We start from the raw sequence: 18,745 nt of genomic DNA on the forward strand, positions 1-18,745 counted from the left end.
CTCTGCAACCCACACCACAGCTCATGGCAACGCCGGATCCTTAACCCACTGAGCAAGGCCAGGGATCGAACCTGCAACCTCAAGGTTCCTAGTCAGATTCGTTAACCACTGAGCCACAACGGGAACTCCCCACACTTTCAGTTTTTAATCATTGGGAGTCTTAACCGCAATTCCTCTTAAGTGTCCACAGTGGACACTAAATACTTCGTGGAGAAAGAAAGGGGGGATAAGAAAAGAGGAAGTGGAGAAGGGAAAGAGAAAGGGAGGGAGGGGCTGAATCAGGCACCAGGGGCTTTGCTCTCAGGGGAAGAGACAACTAAAGGGCCCAAATCAAGATACAAGGACCAGGGATTTCCTGCCATGGCTCAATGGAAATGAATCTGACTAGTATCCATGAGAACGCAGGTTCAATCTCTGGCCTCGCTTAGTGGGTTAAGGATCAGGTGTTGCCGTGAGCTGTGGTGTAGGGTCACAGATGTGGTTTGGAGCCTGCATTGCTGTGGCTGTGGCATAGGCCAGCAGCTATAGCTCCATTTTGACCCCTAGCCTGGGAACTTCCATGTGCCGCAGGTGTAGCCCTAAAAAGAAAAAAAAAAAATTAAAGATACAAGAACCATGACAAAATATGGTACATGCACTCACATAGTGGAACACTATTGCTCCTTAAAAAGGAAGGGAAGTCTGACGATTGCTACAGCACAGATGAACCCTGAAGACATCACGCTAAGTGAAATAAGCCTGTCACATAAAGACAACCACTGCATGAGTCCACTTATATGAGCTCTCTAGACGGGGAAATGGGGGTTATTGTTTAATAGATGTAGAGTTTCAGTTTCATAAGATGAAAAAGTTCTGGAGATGGGTTATACATCAATGTGAATATTCTTAACACTACCAAACTGTACACTTGAAAATGGTTATGATAGAAAATTTTATGTGTCTTTTAATCACAACTTTTTATAGACGATGAAAAAGCAAGGCCCACTTGCAGAGTCCCTGGTAGCCCTGGACCTCCTGGTGCCCCTCTTCCTGCTCCACCTGCATGCGAGATAAGGAGGAGAATGAGCCTTGCAAGAAATGAGACTCCACCTGATTACAGCTCCTCAAACTGCAGACTCTTCAGGAACACTGCTCATGGTCTGACCTGCATATTTCTAGATCCATGGGCTCTGTCCATTGTCCCTCAGCTCCCAGATATATGCTTATCCCTTATTTCTGAGGAATATGCATGAGGCCTCAGGTGACTATCACACACACACACACAAAAAAACTCCTAAATCAGAAGTTCCTATTGTGGCTCAGTGGTAACAAACCCAACTAGTATCCTTGAGGATATGGGTTTGATCCCTGGCCTCCCTCCGTGGGTTAGGGGTCCAACATTGCTCTGGGCTATGGTGGAGGTCTGCAGTGCAGATCTGATCCCATGTTGCTGTGGCTGTGGTGTAGGCCAGTGGCTGCAGCTCAGATTCCCTCCTTAACCTGGGAACTTCCATATGCCATGCCAGTGGCCCTAAAAATCAAAAACAAAACAAAATAAACAAATAAAAAAACCAACCCCAAAACAACTCTGAAGTTCCCTAGTGGCCTAGCAGTTAAGAATCTGGCATTGTCACTGCTGTGGCTTGGGTCGCTGCTGTGGGGCAGATTCAGTTCTGGTCCGGGAACTTCCACATGCCACAGGTGTGGCCATAAACAAACAAATAAACAAACAAACAACTCAGAGACTGTTTGGAATCAGGGAACTTGGCCCAGCCTTGCAGAGCTGTTTATTTACAGGGAGGGATATGGGCCCATGAGGTCCTCGGGGCTGCGGTGCAGTGGAAAGTCCAGGACTCTAGCTCCAGCTCGGTCACTCTGGGCCTCTCGTTAACTCCCCTGGGCTAAGGCCAAGGGCCAGGCACCTGAAAGAAAGTGCTAGATGGAAAGGGCATTTATCTCACCCTCCACACACAGCCCCTGATCACAGAACCCAACCCTCCCAGGACAGCACCAAGCCTGGGAGAGGAGGGGTGACCTCCGGGAAAGGAACAAAGAGGAACAGGGTCAAGGGCACAGCCCAGGACAGTCTCTTCCACCCAGGATCTGGCTCCTCACACACAGGAGCCTCCACAGGAGGCCACACCTGAGGGAATGGTCCTGCCTTGAGAGATCCTGGAAGAGGCAGGGGTGACGGATAGGGCGCAAAGACCAGGGAGGGCAGGGGGAGGGCAGGAAGGGAAGGAGGGGAGGTGACAGGAGCACTTGGGAGGGGGGCCGCTCTCCACCCCCTGCAGTCTCCTCTTAGGGAGTCAAGCCAGGAGAGAAGATCTCTCTGCTTATGGTGTTATTTGGGAGCCCTCGTGGGGCCCCAGAGGGACCAGGAGGGAGGGGCAGCCCTTACCCTGGAGGGGTCTGCTTCACCCAGACATGATGTGCTTGACAAAGGCTGGGAGAGAAGACAGAAATCAGCCACTGCTCTTGGCCCCTCTCAGCCCCTTAAACCTCTTCTCCCTGCTCTATACCGCCTGACTTCAAACCTCCCCACTGCCCTTCCTCCCACCCCTCCTTCCTAGATCCATGGGCTCTGGCCCTTGTTTCTTCGATTCTTTCTCTTAGTTGGGGTTGATGGGAAGGAGGTGGAAGAAAGGAAAAGACCTAATCTTGGCTCTGTGTCCACTCTCTGTACTGATACTTCACGTAGATAGAATGAGCTATGTTATCCCTGCTAATCCCCATGACTCTAGGAAAGGTGCCAGCATCACCCCATGGCTCAGATAAAACCGAGGCTCAGAGAAGGAAGTGACTTGAGCAAGGTCACACAGCTGGTGTACCACTGAGCTATCTCCAACATCCATGCTTCTTCCATCACCCCAGGATGCTCACTCCCAGGATGATGTCCACTCCCAGGATGGAAAAGAACAGTATCTGCTAGGAGCTCACCGAAGCCCATTGGGTGCACATATTCTCTAGCTCTGCATCTGTTCTATTCTGCAGCCTCGCCCAGCTGAAACAGTGCCCACCTCCACCCCCGCATCCCCAGGCACCCAGAGAAGTAAGGCATGAGTGGATACCTTCGTAATTGATGCAGCCATTGGCATCCTCTTGCCCGGCTAACAGCTGCTCCACTTCGGCCTCAGTCATCTTCTCTCCTGGGATGAGAGACAGCAGGAACTTAATTACAGATGGGCAAAGCGGCACAGGCAAAACCCAAGCACCCCCTCAAATCTGATGGCCCAAGACATCCTGGATCTAGGAAGTGGTCAGACCAAACCTCCCCCAAAGGCTTTGGAGGGTGGAGCCAATGGTCTTAAGGCCCTTCCTAGTCCCCAAGGTCTCTCCCTCTGCCTACCGCCACCAGTGGAAGAGCAGACGAGGGCTTCAGTCGCTGAGGCAAAGACAAAGCCCGGAGCCCTGGGTGCCACCTCTCGGGCCTCACCCCTGCTCTGCCAACCTGGTCTCCTCTCCCTCCAAACCCAGCTAAGCAAACCCAGTTGTGATAGGTTGTCCTGCAGAGCCCAGGGAGACAGGCCTGCATCAGGACGTGATCCTCAAGAAGCAGAAACCCCCAGATCTCCCCAACATATACCACTCGGGTGCTTCCCACCCCTTCACTCCTCCACTTGGGCTCCGCCCCTGCCCAGCTGCACACCCAGGGTGGCGAGGACATGGCGAAGCTCAGCGCCCATGACTGTGCCGTTGCTCTCCTTGTCGAACACACGCAGCCCCTCCACAAAGTCCTCATAGGTGCCCTGCTCCTTGTTGCGGGAGATGTGCTGCAGGATGGGCAGGAACGTCTCAAAGTCCAGCATCTTGGCATTCATTTCTTCCAGCGGGCACAGAGTAGGAAAGAGAATTCCACTTGAGTTCGAGGGGAGCAGAGGGTCGCGAGGGGTGTCACCCAGCTCTGCCAGGCTAGCCCACCCCTGGCTTCGCCCAGAGCTCAGCAGCCGCCACCTCTGGGTGGGACACTCAGTCAGTGATCCTGGAGGGCACAGAGCCCCAGGAGCAAGGTGGGAGCTGGCTCTGGGCACTCTTCTCCATGAGAGGACAAGGGCAGGAGGGAAGAGGGACCGTGACTCCACCCAGACCTCTGAGCTCCAGGTGGCCAAGCAAGCGGGGCAGGGACCTGAGGTGGCAGCAGCAGGATTCGAGGGGCCCCAAGGGCGGCACAGACCAGGCCTCACATTCACAACTTAGACTTCTGACATGTTGCAGACTCATAGTCACAAGGGTAAATTGACAAGACTGAGAAAAGAAAATTTTGCATAACCCCAAATTTGGGTCCCCTGCTAGACAGCACTGCCTGGAATTCTGAATCAATAATCCTCATCAAGGTGAGATTTTCGTGTGACCAGCACACTTCTTGCACATTGTCGTGTGTTCAAAACTTTAATGTAGGGAGTTCCCTGGTGGCCTAGTGGTAAAGGATCTGGCATTGTCACTGCTTTGGCGCAGGTTAGATCCCTGGCCCAGGGAACTTCCACATGCTGTGGGCACGGCCAAAAAAAAAAAAAAAGTAACTTTAACTTAATAGATATAAACCACTTTTTAATACCCTAAATGTTGGCATTTCTTTCTTTTATAACCCAGGAATCTCCCAAAATGGAAGTGTCCAGATATCTTCTGACCTCTAAGAAGCCCTACTGCCACAGAAGAGCTCCTGGTCCCTTGGCCCTTTCTGGCCCACATCCTTCAGCCCCACTGGTGTCTTCATCAGCAAGAGCAGGAGAGGAAGGGGCCAGAAACGAGGAAGGGGGTAAAGACCAAAATGGGGCCCAGGAACCCTCTAGAGACAGCCCACCTTGGCAGGGGGCTCCTGCCCAGATCTGCCTGGACCCATCCTCTTAAAAGGACGTGTGTGTTAGGGCAGCGGTTGACATGACTGTCAGAGTGACAGATGACATTCGCAAATGGGACCACTTGCACCATTTTCTAAACTCTCGCTCACCAAACCTTATTGAATGCAAACGAATAAAAGGGGCATCCCTCTAGAGCTAATCTTGAGTCTGCTGTAATTTATAGTAAATGAATAATTTGCAATCTTCAGTGCTCTGACCATTATTGGAAACAGATGATTCATGCTACAGCTCGTAGAGGTCACAGGACATCTTGGTGCTGTGACACCTCAACCATGATTTGCTGGAGGGGGAGAGTGAGCCGGTGGTCAGTGACCAACTTCCCTCCAAGCCTCCCTGCCCCATGTCCCTGGCATTCTGGGTGTCAGAGGAAAACACTGAAGCTGTAAACGTCGCTCCCTCTTGCCAGGAGCTCCCACCCTCGTAAGGAAGAGAACAAGCACCAGGTCACACTCTGCAAGGGTCAGCTAAGTGCCAGGTAATTCTAGCAATGGGAGGAGGGCAGCCTGGGGAGGGCAGGCTGGTCTTGAAGGGCTGGAGGGGGAGAAGGGAGAGAGCCCCAGGAGCAGCGGGATGACACCAAGAGGCCCAGGCTGACCTTCTGGCTTGGGCTTGCCCAGGACGCGCAGCACCTCGGCATTAGTGGGGTTCTGGCCCAGGGCCCGCAGCACGTCCCCGCACTGCCCATAGGTGATCTTCATCTCTCCGGTCGGGGTCCGGTCAAACAGCGAAAAGGCCTCTTTGAACTCTGCAGAGAAAAGACTGGCTGCAGCCCCCTGGGCCAAGCGTAGGTGGTGGCTGGGGGCTGATCAGCTGCCACCCATGCTGATGAGGTCTATGTGGTTGATAAAACACCTCAGCATTTCCCTTCGGCCACCATCCCAGCCCCTCCCTGGAACCCACCTCCCCCCATCTTCTGACCACTAAAGAGGCATCCTGGAGCCCCAGGGCCTGTTCCAGCACTGGGCCTGGGATCTCTCCCACCGAGACTGGTCACATCGTTTGAAGTCTCCCCTACCTCCACCCTCCCATCCACACATCCTTCCCTTGCAGGTGTGGCCTGAGTACTAAAAAAGGCAGGGAAGTGAAGAATACTGGCTCGGGGGTCAAGATTCCTGGCTTCTCCTCTCGGCTCTGCCAAGCTGCACAGAATAACCCTGGCTGGGTCTCTCCTTCCTCGTGTGGAGTAAGGCTTCCCAAAGAAGGGGGAAGTATGTGGAGGCACTTTGCAAAGTGATAAGACCTGTTCAAAAGTCAGCTCATATCAGTACTGCCTGCTCCAGGCTGAAAGGGGGCTTCCAGGCTGGACAAGGTGATATGGTGGAAGCAGTCAGTCCACCCCAGCTCTACCACTGACCTGCGTGTGGCCTTGGGCAAACTACTAACTTCTGTGCCCCCCACCCCCACCCCACAAATACACACCGTTTCTTAGCTCTAAGTAGGGGTTTGATGTCTGCCTATGGGGGCTGCTATGGGGATGTGCTCCAAACATGACGTCTAGCGCACGGTAAAGAAATCATCAACAAACAGTGGTTATTATCACATTCCCTAGTTCTGGAGCCACACTCCCAGAAGGCACCTGGGCAGGTGTCCAAGGGGCAGGCTGAATGAAGCCACTCCCTTTGCAAAGAACCTTAATTCCTCATCAATTTGGATTCAGCCAACACATTACTGGGGATAACTTGGACTGGGTATGGCCTTGAAGTTACCTCATGCCATCCACAAGAAACTCTTGGTTTCCTAAGCAGATTAACAACATAAAACCTAAGACTGTGTGAACTATTTAGGAGAAAAGCTGCTGTTAATCCTCTCTAAGTACTTTAGAAACACTTATTTCCTTAGAGGCTGCATATGGATTATTTACAAATCATTCCGCATATCAAAGCAGGTTCCCCAGGACACTGACCTGCAATTCTTTATCAGGCTTTGGATGAATTTAAAAGCTATAAAATCGCATGTCTTTCAAATTACTAACTAACTGAGTTCAAATTCCATTTCCATTGCTTACTAGCTGTGCCACCTTGGGCAAGTAAATATTTAACCTCTATAAACCTTTTCTCTTCTGTAAATGGCACCTACCTCATAGGGTCCCTAAATCACATTCAAATCAAATATAATAAGGTATGTAAAAAAAATTTTTTTTTTTTTTTGTCTTTTGTTGTTGTTGCCATTTCTTGGGCCGCTCCACGGCATATGGAGGTTCCCAGGCTAGGGGTCCAATCAGAGCTGTAGCCACTGGCCTACGCCAGAGCCACAGCAACGCGGGATCCGAGCCGCATCTGCAACCTACACCACAGCTCACGGCAACGCCGGATCGTTAACCCACTGAGCAAGGGCAGGGACCGAACCCGCAACCTCATGGTTCCTAGTCGGATTCGTTAACCACTGCGCCACGACGGGAACTCCGTAAAAAAAATATTTTAAGTCCTTGTGTTAACACAGAGCAAATTCTCCAACAATGATGACAGTAATATTTAACTGAGTTTAATCCCCATTTTACCACTTGACTGTATGATCTTGGTCAATTCACATGACCTCACTGTGCCTTGGTTTCCTCTTCTGTCAAAAGGAATAGCACCTCCCTCAGAGCTTTTTTAGATGAATTTTTTTTTTAACTTTTAAAGTGATTAGCATGGTTTCTGTCACAAATTCAGTGTTCAATAAATATGTCAGTTGAATCCGAACTCGGACTTTTTGATTTTCTTGTTCATTCAGAAGAGTAAGGGCAGCGGAGTTCCTGTTGTGGCTCTGTGGCAACAAACCCGACTAATATCCATGAGGACTCGGGTTCCATCCCTGACCTTGGCTCATTGGGTTAAGGATCTGGCATGGCCATGAGCTGTGGTGTAGGTTGCAGAAACGGTTTGGATTCTGTGTTGCTGTGGCTGTGGTGCAGGCTGGCAGCTGCAGCTCCAATTTGACCCCCAGCTTGCGAAATTCTATATGCAGCAGGTGGGGTCCTAAAAAAAAAAAAAGAAAGAAAGAAAGAAAGAAAGAAAGAAAGAAAGGAAGGAAGGAAGGAAGGAAGGAAAGAAAGAAAGAAAGAAAGAAAGAAAGAAAGAAAGAAAGAAAGAAAGAAAGAAAGAAAGAAAGAAAGAAAGAAAGGAAGGAAGGAAGAAAGAAAGAAAGAAAAAAAGAGTAAGGGCAAACAATAAAAGTAGGAATCTCAGAGTTCCCTGGTGGTGCAGTGGGCTAAGGATCTGGCATTGTCACTGCTATGATGTGGGTTTGATCACTGGCCTGGGAACATCCACCTGTTGCAGGCATAGCCAAAAAAAAAAAAAAAAAAGTAGGAATCTCCGCATAAAGGAGAATGATATTTAATAGGAGGATGGAACAGGCGGGATATAATAACAATGACCTATGATGTTAGCACTTACAGTGGGCCAGGCTCTGAGCTAATAACTTCGCATGAATTACCACATTCATCGGGTTTTTTTGTTTGTTTGTTTTTTGTTTTGTTTTGTTTTGCTTTGTTTTGTTTTGCTTTTTAGGGTTTCGCTCACATGGCATATGGAGGTTCCCAGGCTAGGGTCAAATTGGAGCTACAGCTGCCAGCCTATGCCACCAGCCACAGCAACGCCAGATCCAAGCCGCATCTGCGACCTACACCACAGCTCACAGCAATGTTGGATCCTTAACCCAGTGAGCGAGTCCAGGGATCAAACCTGCAACCTCATGGTTCCTAGTTGAATTGTTTCCACTGTGCCACAATGGAATCTCCTACCCCATTCATCTTTACAAAAACTTTATGCTCTAAGTGTCATATCCCCACTTATAGGCCACTGGAGGTGTGACTTCCTGCCAGCTATTAGGGAAACCAAGTGAGGAGAAGGAGGAGGAGGAAGAAGCCTATTGTCCCAATGAATGTCCCTGGGAAGCCTGGTACACTTAAGAACCAACCCCGGAACTCTAGGATTGCTACTAGGAGGAAAGGCCAGTGTGATCTTGAGGTGTATGAGAGGTGAAGTTCATGGTCTTAAAAGAAACCTTTTCTCAAAGGTCTGTAGTAGTGAGCTGCCTGCTAGAGCAATGAGCATAGTGGTAATCCCTTTCCAGAAAGATATGGAAATCTGAGGGACCCAGAGAAGGAAATCAGGAGGTAGAAGCTAGTTCCTGTGAGAAATAAAAGCATAAAAGAAATTGGGGCCATACTGCCTGGAGAATATAAAGCTAGGAAGGGACTTGATAACTATCTTCAAATAGATGGAGGGTATCCAGAGAATGCTAAGTAGAGTCACAGTATTTTTGAACTGAAAATAACCAAATACTCTCACTTTTCAGATAGGAAAATTCAGCTTTGGAGTTCCCATTGTGGCACAGCGGAAATGAATCCCACTAGGAACCATGAGGTTGAGGGTTCAATCCCTGGCCTTGCTCAGTGGGTTAAGGATCTGGCATTGCCGTGAGCTGTGGTGTAGTTGCAGACACGGCTCGGATCCTGTGTGGCTGCACCTGTGGCGTAGGCAGGCAGTTGTAGCTCTGATTTGATCCCTAGCCTGGGAACCTCCTTGTGCTGCAAGTGCCACCCTAAAAAGCAAAAAAAAAAAAAAAAAAAAAGAAAAGAAAAGAAAGAAAGAAAATTCAGGTTTAATGATGTGACTTGCCCCAAGTCTCATGGCAAATAGTCGCAGAATTAGGATGAATATCAGAGTTCCTGCTGTGGCACATTGGAATCAGCAGTGTCTCTGTAGCCGAAGACGCAGGATTAGTCCCCAGCCTGGTACAGTGGGTTAAAAGATCCAGTGTTGCTACAGCTGCAGGGTAGGTCACAACTGTGGCTCAGATCTGATCCCTGGCCTGGGAACTCCATATACCACAGGGCAGCCAACAAAGAAAAAAAAGAGAGAGAGAAATTAGGGCAAATAAAACATCAAAGTCTCCTGACTCCAAATTATTTTCTTTCCAGCAAAACATGAGGAAAACATCTTCAGCTTCGCCAAAGAGAAAATGAAAAGATAGGAGTAAAATTAAAGCAGAAACAATTCTAATCTAACCTAAGGAACCATGTCTCCAGAGTCAGAAGGATGAAAGACTGAAATGAATTAGGCCCCCAGCCCTGAAAATCTTCATGGAGAAAAGAGGCAACCAGCCATCCTAATTGGCTTTGACCAGGATTTTCTTTGGGGAAATGAGGACTTTTTTTATCATTAGTTGATGTTCTAGTCCTCATGGTTACCACTGTGTTTGTACATACACTAAGTGCATATTTAACTAAAATGCATTAAAATTTATTTTAAGAATTTCACAGCACTTCCAACTATTGACAAAAATTGAGTGTCCACAGGGTATTGTAAAAATAGAGTAAGAGTCAGTCTACTAGTTTCAAAATACATCTGTCAGCTCTCAGGCCCTATTTGTGGGTAACTGGCATTATTTTTTTGGAGGGAAACTTGGAAATAACTATTATAATTTAAAATGCATATCTCCTTTGCTAGGAAGGTCTCCTGGGGAAAGCATGCTGATTTTAAAAACCTGAAGTTTATCAATGTGGGCCTGATAGGATTAAAAGCTACCTCCCGGAAGTTCCCTGGTGGCCCAGTGGTTAAAGACCCAGCATTGTCATTGCTGTGGCTCCAGTTGCTGCTGTGGCGTGGGTTCAGTACCTGAACCGTGACCTTCCTCCTGCCACAGGTGCAGTCCAAAAAAAAAGTACATCTGTGTGTGAGAATATATACACTTTTTTTTTAGGGCCGCATCCACAGCATACGGAGGATTCCAGGCTAGGGGTCCAATCGGAGCTACAGCTGCTGGCCTATGCCACACTCAGGTCGCTGCTGTGGTGCAGGTTCAAGCCCTGGCCCCAGGAACTTGCCCATGCCACAGGTGTAGCCCAAAAAAAAAAAAAAAAAAATGGAATGAAGTAACACTGTGTTAACTATACACCACAACTCACGGCAACGCCAGATCCTTAACCCACTGATTGAGGCCAGGAATTGAACCTGCAACCTCATAGCTCCTATCAGATTCATTTCTGCTTTGCCATGATGAGAACTCCAACATACACACCTGTGAAAAGAGGAGTTCTCTTGTAGTTCAACAGGTTAAGAACCTGGCACAGTCACTGCAGTGGCTCAGGTCGCTGCCATGGTGCAGGTTCAATTCCTGCCCCAGGAACTTACCCATGTCACAGGTGTGGCCAAAAAAACGGAATAAAGTAACACTATGTTAACTATAAAAACATACTTAAATATAGTATTAAATAATGCACGCTGTGTTATATATTATTAAACCCTGTATATATATATAAGATAAAAGATGCAGGACAGTATTATCACATGACTCAATTTGTGTAAACTTTACACATACAAACATACTGGCATAACACTATATGTTTTCATCAAAGGGACACATAGACCTATTAACAGCAATTGTTTTGGGGAGAGGGATCAACAGGAGAGTAAAGCCAGGGGAAAATATTTTTATTTTTCATTATTTTTAAGTCGTAAATAATTTTTTACCATGTGCATGTATCCATTTAATCTTTAAAATATATGCTTAAAATCAAGGCACTGGACCAGGTTACCTTTCAAGGTCCTTTCCCATTCCTGTAATTTTATATCCAGGAAGAATTTGGTGGGGGAAACAGAGGGATAAGTTGCAATGAGAGTGAGTCCCAGCTGTAAAGTTGATCTCATACAATGAAACATTTCACTCTCAAAACACCAGACTCCTACGGAAGTGCTAAGGGGTGGCAATTAGATTGGAGGGTGGGAGATCTCAAGGCTTGCCTTGAAGCTACACTTTATAATCATTATTTAAGATTGAGAAAACAATGATAGAAATGAAGAAGGATTGATGGAGAACACAGGTGGACTAGGGCATCCCCACGTCACCGCTGGTCCTGCCACCATTGTGGGTGAGCATCTTGGCAGACTTGAGAATGCAGGGGAAGGAAGCCCCTAAACTAAGGAGGGATTTCCAATAACAGAAACAGAAATGAGAGCTTCCAAATATCTTGATAGAAGATTTGGGGGGTGGAGCAAAAAAAGGGCATTTTTGCTATGCATCTATTATATTTCAAGTAGTCTGGCAGAGTAGCTCAGAACTCAAGCCTGCAATCCGATAGCCTGAGCTGGAATCCTGACCCCTCCACCAACTGCCTGTATGAACCTGGGAAAGCCACCCGACCTCTCTGTGCCTCAGCTTTATCACCTGTAAGATGAGGTGGTGATTGTCCCTACCTCACAGGGCTGTTGTGAGAGTTTAAAATTCAGGTAAAGCGCTTAAGTAATACTATTAGTGGTAAAAGTGAGCAAAGGGCAAACCCATACTTACTAGTTCCAGCCGTGTCTTTTATGAACCCTGACTCGAAAGCAGGTTTGCAATGACGATGACAATGATGATGATGACAATGGTGAGGGTGATGACGCTGGTGGTGAGGACCCCAACTCTCCGCCCCCCCGCCCCCGGAAGCACAACAGAGAGAGTGGGGTGGGGAGAGGAAGTTGTCAGTACTCACCTTCGATCTGGTCAGCAGTGAAGTCTATCTGTGGAGAGAAACACAGGAATGAGGGCTGAGACTGCTAAAGGAGCTTTCACAGGAGTCCGGTCACCCATAGCAGACACTGACGAGAAGGGAAGGTGACGACAGGCTGAGTGTCCAACACAACAGACAGGCTATCAAATAATGGAGCCCCCAAAGCTCTCTCAATACCACTAGTTAAGTGATGGCTCCAAGTGGGATGGAGAGAGAGAAAGAGAACCATTCTGGAAAACTCTAGAGCCTACACTGACTCCCTATTGTAATTTTGGGGGGTCAAATGCAAATTCCGTCTCAAAGGCTATAAACTGCCCCCGCTTTCACCCCTCAGATCTCTCCCACCTCACAATCCTCCCGCAGGCCTCTTCCTCTCCCTCTGGGTGTCCACGCCTCCCCACTCTTGGCCTCCCTCTTCCACTTGATGCTGATGTTCAATCCCCCTCCTTTACCCCCTTCCATCCCAACCCCTCCTTTGGCACACGTGACCTAGTTTGAGTGGTCCTGGATGCTTCCTAACTTGTTTCCAGTCATGCCTTTATGTGTATTGTGGCTCCCTGAAGCCAGGGTTCTGGCAGGCCAGAGAATTTCCCAGAAAATGCCTGGCATGGCGTAGGCACTCAAAAAATATTTGTTGAGAGAAGGAATAATTTTTGGATTTTCCTGCCCCAATTCAAATCTGAGTGCAGGAGAAGAAAGTTGAAAATGAATGACTATGAACAAGCATGAGTCATTTTAACTCAGGATCTTGTGTTATTCATTGTCCTTATCTACTACTTCCTCCACCCCCAACCCCCCCTCCACTGGTGGCGCTACTAATTCTGGAGCATCCTCTTCCTGTGCCTCATTCCCAGTGCTGGTTCTGCCGTTTGTGCCCACCCGAGGCTGGCCTCATTAATGAGGACCTCTGGAGGCAGCCAGAATGAGCTAGGAGAGTAGGAGAGGGGTTATTTACACCTGGTTGGGAAGGGAACTAGCTGTGCCCAGGAATGGACTTTGTTGAAGGTATGGGGGAGGGGTGGTCAGAAATTTAAAGAAACCCCCTAAACGGGGTAAAGGATGCTTTGGATGAACCCTCTGAGGAACAGTGCCGTTTGCCTTACTTTGCAATGCTTTAAGCCCCAGGAGTAAATGTCTAAGAGAAAGCAGTATGAAAACATCCTATCAGCATATACGGTCATTACCACACACACGGGGCTTAAGATGACTTTTGTTCTATCTTTGAGCAGAGTCTCCTCTAAGTGAGAGAACTAGGTGAGTATGGTAAGAGGGAAACTGGCCCTCATGAAAGATACCTAAAGCCACTTCAACAACCCCCAGAACTGGAAGATCCAGCCTCGGAAGACAGAATTGCAGCCAGAGGCAAGAAATGGGGGCAGGCGGGTGGGTGGAGGGAAGAGAAGGCACTGGCCTGACACCACTAGGCAGCTCTTGTCCAGACGAGGCTGTCCCATGGGAATAGTACATTATCACAACAAATGAGAAATACAGGTTTCCTGAAGGAAGAGATGGTCAGCTTTTCTTGCCAGGCTCGGGCCATAGAGGAGGTGATGTATGACCTGGGAGACCTTCAAGTCCTTTCCAGGTCTTACACTGTGCCTCAGTTTCCCCAGAGTTGCCATGACCAAGCCCAGGGATGGGCAACTGCCTCCATCTGTTGGCCAAGCCAAGTCTGCTTAACTCCTGCCCCTTATAGGGATTGCTGTAGAGCAACACGAGGGTTCTGGGCACAATGGCAGGGTCTGCCGGGGCTGCGGGTGCTAGGAAGGATGCTGAGAGGGCCAGGGAGGGCCATCCAATGAGAGCTCCGGGGGGCTAGCTTCCTTGCCTCTTTGTCAGAACCAGGGCCTGAGCTCTAATCTTGCTCTGAGTCCTCACCAGCCCGGGCCCCATCCCCAGGGGCCCACCACTCCCAACTGTTATTAATAGTTCTTCATAGCAGTAGCCACTTGACCTCCGACATTCTGGTGCCAGGGCTTAAAACCGCTTCAGCTTCCAGAGGCCTCAGACCCCCTCCTTCCTTGGCCCATCCCCTCCCAGTTCCATTCCTTAAGCAGCTGGGCCAGATAACTGGGAGGCCTAAAATGACTGAGTCTACAGGCAGGGCCTTCGCCAGTGCCAGGGGGAGGAAGCTCTCAGTGTGAGGGGAGCAGGGAGGGGCAGAGAGGGAACAGGCCCCGGGGGCGGCAGAGGTTGGTTAGTGAGAGGGTCTTGGTCTGGGATGGGCCAGGCGCCTGCCTGCTCCAGAGAGGAGCTCAGGCTGAGGCCACAAAAAGAGGGTCCCACCTGGGTGGGGAACAGGAGAGGGAAGCAGGCTCTTCTCACCTTATCTAGGGCCTCCCTGCCCCCACCACCCACCCCCTGCAAGGGTCTTTGCACATGAAGCCTTTCCCAGAGCTCCCTCAATGTTCCCACGGCTTGCCCCAAGTTACACTGGAAGTTATCATTCAGGGTCTTTTCTCCATAAAGATACCACACTACATCTGATAAAAGGGTCAGTATTCCCCACAGTGCCTTAAAAAATGTTTGATTGGCCAAATGTCCGTCGACAGATGATTGGATTCGGAAGATGTGGTATATATACACAATGGAATACTACTCAGCCATAAAAAAGGATGACATAATGCCATTTGCAGCAACATGGATGGAACTAGAGAATCTCATACTGAGTGAAATGAGCCAGAAAGACAAAGACAAATACCATATGATATCACTTATAACTGGAATCTAATATCCAGCACAAATGAACATCTCCTCAGAAAAGAAAATCATGGACTTGGAGAAGAGACTTGTGGTTGCCTGATGGGAGGGGGAGGGAGTGGGAGGGATCGGGAGCTTGGGCTTATCAGACACAACTTAGAATAGATTTACAAGGAGATCCTGCTGAATAGCATTGAGAACAATGTCTAGATACTCATGTTGCAACAGAAGAAAGGGTGGGGGAAAAAACTGTAACTGCAATGTATACATCTAAGGATGACCTGACCCCCTTGCTGTACAGTGGGAAAAAAAAAAAAAAAAAAAAAAATGTTTGATTGGGAGTTCCCGTCATGGCGCAGTGGTTAACAAATCCAACTAGGAACCATGAGGTTGCGGGTTCGGTCCCTGCCCTTGCTCAGTGGGTTAACGATCTGGCGTTGCCATGAGCTGTGGTGTAGGTTGCAGACGCAGCTCGGATCCCGCGTTGCTGTGGCTCTGGCGTAGGCCGGTGGCTACAGCTCCGTTTCGACCCCTAGCCTGGGAACCTCCATATGCTGTGGGAGCGGCCCAAAGAAATAGCAAAAAGACCAAAAAAAAAAAAAGTTTGATTGATTGGTTGGTGGTACCTCTCTGCCATTCCCAACTCTGCTGGGCAAATTTGGGAGGACAGAGCAAAAACCTGTTCTTTTTTTTTTTTCTCAATAAATTTATTACATTTATAGTTGTGCAATGATCATCACAATCCAATTTGATAGGATTTCCATCCCACAACCCCAGCACATCCCTCCACCCCTCCAAACTGTCTCCTTTGGAGACCATAAGTTTTTCAAAGTCTGTGAGTCAGTATCTGTACAGAAACCTGTTCTTGAGAGGAGACACCTGTAATCCCAAATAGCCCTCACCAGCCCCAACACTGGCTCCACACCTCCGTGGGACTGTGATCTGGGGCATGGACACCACAGCCCTCACCCCAGTCCAGCCTCTGAGCTCCAGGGCAGATATGATCCCAAATGTCATACCTACCCCCCATCCCAGTGGCCGAGGCTCACTCACCTTTATACTCTTGGGGTCAAAGGTGGGTTCCTTGGCAGGCTCAGGAGGTGGGGCAGGGGCTGGAGCCGGGGCCGGGGCTGGGGCTGGGGCTGCCTTGGCCGCTTCCTTCTTAGGCTCAGGCTTCTTGGGAGGCATGTTGTCTTGCTGAGATCTTCCGCGGAGGTGGCACCCAGGAAGGACTCAAGAGACGCGGCGCCCAGGAGATGAGATGGGAGACTGGGCTGCCTCCCGCCCCTTTTATCCTGGGCAGGAGCCCCCACAGAGGGGCTGGGTGAGAGCGTGAGCAACTGTGGCTGACTATAAAAGGAAGAAACACCAGCAGGGTACAGCTGACAACTGTGTATTGTCACCAGGTTTGGGGCTACCAGTCCCCACCCCACCCCTCACCCCCACCTCACACACTCACGGCCTCCACCTCTGGGACAGACTGACCCTTCCTGCCAGTTGGTGGAGACCAAGAGGGGCCAGGAAAACAGACCCTCCCAAAAATGCCAGAGTCCAGCCAGAGAGATGAGCTGACTTGAGCAGTTGATAACCCTCACACAAAGCCCAGGGGAGGGTGAAGCTTTTTTTAGCCCCTCCTGAGCAGAGGCAGCCCACTGCACATTCCTTTTAAGCCAAGATCCTTTAAGCTGAGAGCCATTCCGGGGCCTCGGCTCTGCCCTGAAGTTCAACTCACAGGCCTGGAGCCCTGAAGCAACAGCTGGTCCAGCCAACCCAGGCTGTCCCACACCCTCCCAACCCACAGGGTAAAACCCTCCATCTTCCAGAGCCAGCTCCCCAAGAACTCCCCAGCCCTCAAATCCCTAGGTCCACCCGCACAACCTCAATCACTCCTTCAACAAATACTGAGTGCTCAACTTGTGTCCAGAGGAGCTAGGGTGAGAAGCAGAGGGGTTGGCTCAAATGCAATGAGATCAGAGGTCAGGATCTCAGGTCTCATTTTTACTATATACTTCTAACTCACTGTGCGCCTCCTGGTTGTGTGTGTGTGTGTGTGTGTGTGTGTGTGTGTGTGTGTGTGTGTGTGTGTGTAGGGCTCTTTATGTATCAGGCCTGATAGTTAAGTGCCATTCATATAAAATCTCATTAAATCTTCACTATAGGAGTTCCCGTCGTGGCGCAGTGGTTAACGAATCCGACTAGGAACCATGAGGTTGCGGGTTCGGTCCCTGCCCTTGCTCAGTGGGTTAGGGATCCGGCGTTGCCGAGAGCTGTGGTGTAGGGCACAGACTCGGCTTGGATCCCACGTTGCTGTGGCTCTGGCGTAGGCTGGTGGCTACAGCTCCGATTCAACCCCTAGCCTGGGAACCTCCATATGCCGCGGGAGCGGCCCAAGAAATAGCAACAACAACAACAACAACAAAAAGACAAAAGACAAAAAAAAAAAAAAAAGAATTAAAAAAAAAATCCTCACTATAATCCTGTAAGGTAATAATAATAATATCTTTATTATCACTCCCATTTCACACATGAGACTGAGGCTAAAACTGATCAAATAACAAGGTCAGAGCTAATTCACAATAAACTAGCATGAGAAGCAGGTATGTCTGATTGTAAAGGTAATGCTTGAATAATGCATATTATAATCCCAGTTCGGGGGAGCCCATATACGTCTGTGTGTTCATCAGAAAGGTTAGGATGAATACATATTAGACCATTAACAGGAGACACCCCTGGGGACTCAAAGGGTGAGGACAGGAGGATAACAGCAATTTTCAGTTTTTTACTTTTTTCACTTCCTGTATTAACGGAAATTTTTTTCAACAAGCATGTACTGTTTTTGTAAAAAAAAAAAAAAGTTAAAAGTCAAAAAATGTCAGAAAAACAACAGAAAACTTAACCACTGCACAGAATTACTTTGAGCTGAATCTTACGACTCTACAGTTCAGAGGATGAAGAGAAATAAAGCTGAAAGAGAAGTCACTTTGCCTTTCTAGGTCCAGTTTCCTCATCTATAAAACAAGGTTGATAGACCACATAATTCCTGATGCCCTGGAGCCCACATCTGCCCATTCTCTGGGTTCCCTAAGCACGGGCTCCATAGTTTCATTTCCCAGATATTTAGAGCCAAAAGGGCCCTTAGAGATCGTCTCACCCCCTCTGCTTTGACAGGTGAGGAATCTAAGGCAGGAGACTTCGGAGCCACCTCAAGACCCTCAGCTATTCGCAGGCGGAGTGGAGCCAGCTAAGCCCGGCTCCCTGCGTGTGATGCTCTGACACCACCCGCCCCTCCCCTACCCTGTACCTGCTCTCACTGTACCACTAGTGAGCAGGGAAGACTTCAAAGAAAACTGAGGCAGGAAAGGAGGCCAGGACTTCCCCCAAGGGGATCCTAGAGCAAGGCCAGGGCCCCAACCCTAGGCCAGTCCTGGTCCTGGACAGGCACGGCAGCTCCTTGGCTCTTTTCCCCTCCCCACTTCCTCTCTTCTGCCCTTTCTCTTCCTTCTGACTCCTTGTCACCTGCTCCCATGTGCCTCTGCTTGCACCCTTCAGCATTCTCGGCTCTCTCCCTCTCCCTCATTCCCCAGGGGGCTGGGAGCTCAGGTTGCTGGTGATGAGGAAGGAGGGATGAGGAAGCCGAGCCTCTCCCCCTCCCCCACCCCCACCCCCAGCATCCCCTCCCTGGACAAGGTGTCTGGGGTTTGCAGAGGTACACAAACTGTGGAAAACTGCA

The 18,745-nt window shown here is 49.2% G+C and overlaps 1 protein-coding gene across 4 annotated transcripts; it reads right to left on the bottom strand.

Moving 5' to 3' along the window:
- On the bottom strand, window positions 915-18,473 carry MYL4 (myosin light chain 4). 4 transcript variants are annotated; one of them, XM_003131306.2, is made up of 8 exons: window positions 18,317-18,473; window positions 16,069-16,365; window positions 12,298-12,325; window positions 5,434-5,583; window positions 3,629-3,802; window positions 3,051-3,128; window positions 2,381-2,425; window positions 1,728-1,901 (listed from the first exon to the last, which is right to left on the bottom strand). In XM_003131306.2, exons 2-7 carry the CDS (start codon window positions 16,201-16,203, stop codon window positions 2,397-2,399), a joined length of 594 nt encoding a protein of 197 aa, XP_003131354.1. In that variant the 5' UTR covers window positions 16,204-16,365; window positions 18,317-18,473; the 3' UTR covers window positions 1,728-1,901; window positions 2,381-2,396. The 4 variants fall into 4 exon arrangements, with proteins under 4 accessions (XP_020922453.1, XP_003131354.1, XP_013845371.1 ...); XM_021066794.1 differs by lacking the exons at window positions 1,728-1,901; window positions 18,317-18,473 and adding an exon at window positions 915-1,038 and having other exon boundaries at window positions 16,069-16,487; XM_013989917.2 differs by lacking the exon at window positions 18,317-18,473 and having other exon boundaries at window positions 1,728-1,914; window positions 16,069-16,487.

Source organism: Sus scrofa, chromosome 12 (assembly GCF_000003025.6).
Source record: "Sus scrofa isolate TJ Tabasco breed Duroc chromosome 12, Sscrofa11.1, whole genome shotgun sequence".
NCBI lineage: Eukaryota > Metazoa > Chordata > Mammalia > Artiodactyla > Suidae > Sus > Sus scrofa.

Excerpts from the sequence above, each read along its gene's own strand:
- MYL4 (XM_021066794.1), bottom strand. The coding sequence starts at position 16,203 with ATGCCTCCCAAGAAGCCTGAGCCTAAGAAGGAAGCGGCCAAGGCAGCC. Across the intron at positions 12,326-16,068 it reads TTGACCCCAAGAGTATAAAG|ATAGACTTCACTGCTGACCA; the intron begins GTGAGTGAGCCT and ends TTCTCTCCACAG. Across the intron at positions 2,426-3,050 it reads TGGCTGCATCAATTACGAAG|CCTTTGTCAAGCACATCATG; the intron begins GTATCCACTCAT and ends CTTCTCTCCCAG.